The sequence below is a fragment of the Triticum dicoccoides genome, unplaced genomic scaffold (genome assembly GCF_002162155.2).
Source record: "Triticum dicoccoides isolate Atlit2015 ecotype Zavitan unplaced genomic scaffold, WEW_v2.0 scaffold89972, whole genome shotgun sequence".
NCBI lineage: Eukaryota > Viridiplantae > Streptophyta > Magnoliopsida > Poales > Poaceae > Triticum > Triticum dicoccoides.
In genome coordinates, this window is record NW_021308751.1 from 1 (window position 1) to 4,408 (window position 4,408).

A 4,408-nucleotide genomic window follows, 5' to 3' on the forward strand; every position below is an offset into this window, starting at 1 on the left:
AAAAAAAAACCGGTTCAGGGAACCTAATAGAAGGTTCCCAAAACCAGGTCTCGCTCGAAGTGGGCCGGGCCGTGCGCCTAGTTCGCTCGCTTGGCTTCAGCGAAGCAGCAACGAACGGACGCACGCGGGCGTCATATAGGTTCTGCCCTATCCCCCGCCCTTCGTTTGCTCAGGTGACAGGTTAACTTGTTAACATAGGAAAAAAGAATCTAGAAACATTTGTAAGTTAGAAAAATCAAAATAAAATCATGTTTGATTATTTTTCGAAAAAGTTCATAAAATTGAAAAAAATCATGATTCTAAAAAAGTTCATTGAATTGCAAAAAAATTGTTATTATTTTTAAAATTTTGAAAATATTTCAGGAATTTTATAAACTTTGTGGATTTTGAAAAAAATCGTCAATTTTAAAACAGCTCATCAATGTCCAGAAAAAAAATCTTGAATTGTGATATTTTTGTAAATTCAGAAAATGTCTCTGGATCTAAATATATTCATGCATTTGAAAAAAATTCATGGATTCTAAAAAATGTTTACAAATTTGAAATTTTTCACATTTTTTAATTTAATAAAAGTTCACTATTTTTAAAAAAGGATCAAAAAAAGTGAAAGATGAAAGGAATGCTGCCCGAGCCTGCTAGCACAGAACAAACAAAATTAAAAAAATACGTAACCCCCCGCCCGGGGTAAAGTCTAACAGATGCATAAGAACTTATTTATAGCCATCATTACCATCCATTGGCCAACACAAAAACTAAACAAAGGACAAAAAAACTCAATTTTTCTGTGGACAACATCAACATTCGTTGACGAGCGTAAAAATAATCAAGGAACAAAATGGAACAAAATAAACTTGATTTTCTGTGACCTTTTGAAAGGAACCACCAAACACATGTAGAAGAAGCTCGTAAGGCACGCAGGAGGCACACTTAACGATATCAGACAATCGGATATACCCAACGGTGTCAAATAGAAAGCAAACAACGAAGAGCCAAATCTAAGCAATGTTCATTAATCCGGCAGGCTCACCAGCCGTCAAAGCATGCACACCGCGATTGGACCGTCCAATGTCGAACAGAGAAGGTCGACTAACACCCTAACAATGGATAATGAGCACATGCCCATCCGCTGAACAAACAAAGACGACGGCCAACAAGGCACAACAGTCGGGTGGGATACACAATTGAACCAGGCAAACCGTTGCTATTACCCGACGAGCGAGAAAGCGCACACAAAGCATAAATGCTCGCACGAGGCGTACTAGCTGGGTGGAGTACACAGACGAAGCAAGCACGACGCTCATGTTCACCCGACGACTAAAATGATGGACCAACGCAAAATACGTCGGATGACCAAGGCCTGCGGCCGACATGTCATGGCCCCCCATGTCACTGGGAAGTGATGTATGGTTACGCAACCGGACGGCACGAGGAACACCACACGGGCAGCGAGTGCGTCGCTGACGGATCGGACGGTGTGGAGGCCGCCACCCTAACAACGGGGCGCGGCATGGATGGATCGGACGGCACGGTGGAGCGTCGGAGATGCGGATGCCCCGGGAGGCGGGTACTCGAGCACCGTTGTCGTGCCTAGCTTCGCTTGCTAATAGTTGCAACCGTCTGGCAACTCCGACTAGTTGGCCCATACCTTCCTTTCTACCTTAGCCACCAAGGCTTCCATTCCCGTGACGAAGCAAAAACCTCCTATAAAACACAGCTCTCCCGAACACGGATCAAACGGCTCCGGAAAAACACCCAAAAAAGGCGGCGGAAAGGGGAAAAGGAAGAACATGGACGGGCACGTCGGCCAGTTCTTCGAGTCGGTGAGCTCGATCTTCCGCGGGAGCGACACCCTCCCCGTGTGCGACCGCGACATCATCGCCGTAAGCGCCCCCTGCCCCCCGCCCCTTCCTCGAGAATCCCCATGGACGCCTCTGGCTCGGACCTTCTCTTACTCCGCTGTGTACTCCGCTCTGTTGCTGGCCGCTTGTTTGGGGATCCAAATTTCCGCTGGAGTGTGCGGGGATTCACGAATTAAGCGCGTTTTGAGTGACAGTCCCTGCCGGCTTGTTAGTTCTAGCGCCAAGGGGAATTGCGTCCCATCATGGGGATTTTGTGTTTGGGCGGAATCGACACTGCTGCGCTTTACTCTTTGTTTATCTAAATCGGTGCCTGTTAAGCTATTTCCGGTGGCGTTAAGGGGTCATGTTCAGCAACCAGACGTTTTGTGATTTTTCTACTGCATTTGATTACTCAATTCCATGTGTCAACCTAGGGCAACCATTATCGGACTGATTGAGCCTGGCTTGATGTCTAATTGCGTTGCGTTTGCGGGCGAATTTCCGGAATGTGCCTGGGTTTACGTAATCAGATGCATTTGGACAACCCGTGCCACCATGCCAGACCTTGATTCTCAGCGGATTGCAGGGAAATTTGGGCGTGGTCATGTGGATTTTCGGGGTCTGCCGAATCCCCAGTTCATGCTGTGCTTTCGTCTATTCAGAGACGAGTCTTGTTATTTCGTTGACTGTGGCGCTAAGCGAACAAACATTATAGGCATTTGATGTTACTTTAACTGATCAATTGATTCTGAGACCAGATCTTTGTCTTCCGTTGAATCCTTTCCACCCTCACACTACTATATATGTGATGTGAAGCTTAGGTGACCATTATTATTTTTGTATGCTTCCATATCCAATTGGATTGTACTTGATCATGCACTCCTTTGTGTTTGTCTAATCTATTATTGTACGCACTTTTGTGTCAGGGTTGTGAGACAGAGGTTGCTGAGGCTGCAAATGAAGAACAGAAGAACGACAGCCTCATGAGACTGTCATGGGCGCTTGTTCACTCTAGGCAGCCCGAGGATGTCAACCGCGGCATTGGAATGCTTGAAGGTGATGCATCCATTCTATATACTGTACTTAACAGTTTTATTATCCAAATTTGTTAATGATGATAGGATTTGACTGACTTGAGTAGTAGTACTTTACTACTTCCAAGATATGAGTGTTCATCGTATTTTCTGAAAATTTCCTTTGAAATAATGCATATGCCTTGGTGAACTAAATAGGAGTCATGTGGTACTTGAGTTATTTGTGTGTTTGTTCCACATGTTCATTTTGATTTTTGTTTCATATTGGTATATTCTGATTCTTCAGTTTTCATCAGTCGAGTGCCTTTTCTTAGAATCTATCACATGAGAACATTTGTTAAGTTGGAGGGCCACACCCACATGGCTGTCATGGCATGTTGAGATGCTGTACATGTCTTGAATTTTGAGTTCTGATCTTCTCTTTTATGTATAGATTCGGAGCATCGACTACTGTATTTGACTGTGCTATTTTTCTCTCTTCTTAAAGTGATAATGCATAAATCTTATCCGTGTTGTTGTGAAGATATAAACTGTCCTGCCGTGTGGATGGATGTCCATTGCAGTGGTCCTATCAGTCTTCTAACAGCCCCGTCACCTGGAAAACCAATTATAGTGTCATTAATATGTGATTTCCATTGCTTAAAGTAAAACATCCTACTTAAATGTAGGCTGTGCTCATCCTAGGCTTCCAGTCTTGCACATTCATTTGAATCAAGCCAATCCTACTTATTGTAGCATTTTGTTTCTCACTTGACAGTTGTACTTTTCCTATCTGAACTTGCCGCTTTCCCTGGGGCAGAACTCATGATTTGTGTTGGCATTTCTCAGCTTCTTTCGGCAAGTCTAACAGTCCGCTACAAACAAGGGAGAAGCTCTATTTGTTGGCTGTTGGACACTACAGAAATGGGGATTACACAAGAAGCCGTGAGCTTCTGGAAAGATGCTTAGAGGTTTGATTACTCAACATATCATTTCATTTATTGCTACCATCATTACCATTATGGAAAGTTTTACTTAATTAGGAAAGTTTTCCGGGGTATTAATCAAGGCAATTGAGAGAGTTTAAATGTTATCTTAACATTGTGTTTTTATTTCCTTATTAGAAAGCAAGCCCAAAGTAGGACTCATATATGGGTTTGTTATGACCGGCATAGGGGCTTAGCCCAGTGGGTTATGGCCCAAATATCTTAATTAGGGGCTTAGCCCAATTATCTTATCGTATTAGGATCGTTTGCTTAGGAGTCAAGTAAACCTCTCTATATAAGGAGAGAAGATGTATCAATCTAATCAAGCAAGAAGCAATCATAATTTGCTCGGCTTCCCTTAGGGAGCCGGGAGACCTAAACCCCCCCTCCTGCCTTCGCCGCCGCTGCTCCCGTCGCAAGGACGGCGCCACGCCGCCGGCCGCCGCGCACCAGCCCTCGTCCTTCCCCCTCCTTCCCATACAACCTATGCCCTAGATCTGGTAGGGCCCTAGCTCCTACCAATTTGGTATCCAGAGACTCGGGCTCGATCATGTCTTCGTCAACGCCAACG

At 44.5% G+C, this 4,408-nt stretch overlaps 1 protein-coding gene across 1 annotated transcript; it reads left to right on the plus strand.

The window, feature by feature from the left end:
• Positions 1-1,622: 1,622 nt before the first annotated feature.
• On the plus strand, positions 1,623-3,822 carry LOC119348363 (mitochondrial fission 1 protein A-like; the record flags this gene model as incomplete). Its single annotated transcript, XM_037616530.1, has 3 exons — positions 1,623-1,880; positions 2,765-2,894; positions 3,701-3,822. Coding segments are annotated over exons 1-3 (345 nt in total), but the record flags the coding sequence as incomplete, so codon positions are not given.
• Between the last annotated feature and the right edge of the window lie 586 nt (positions 3,823-4,408).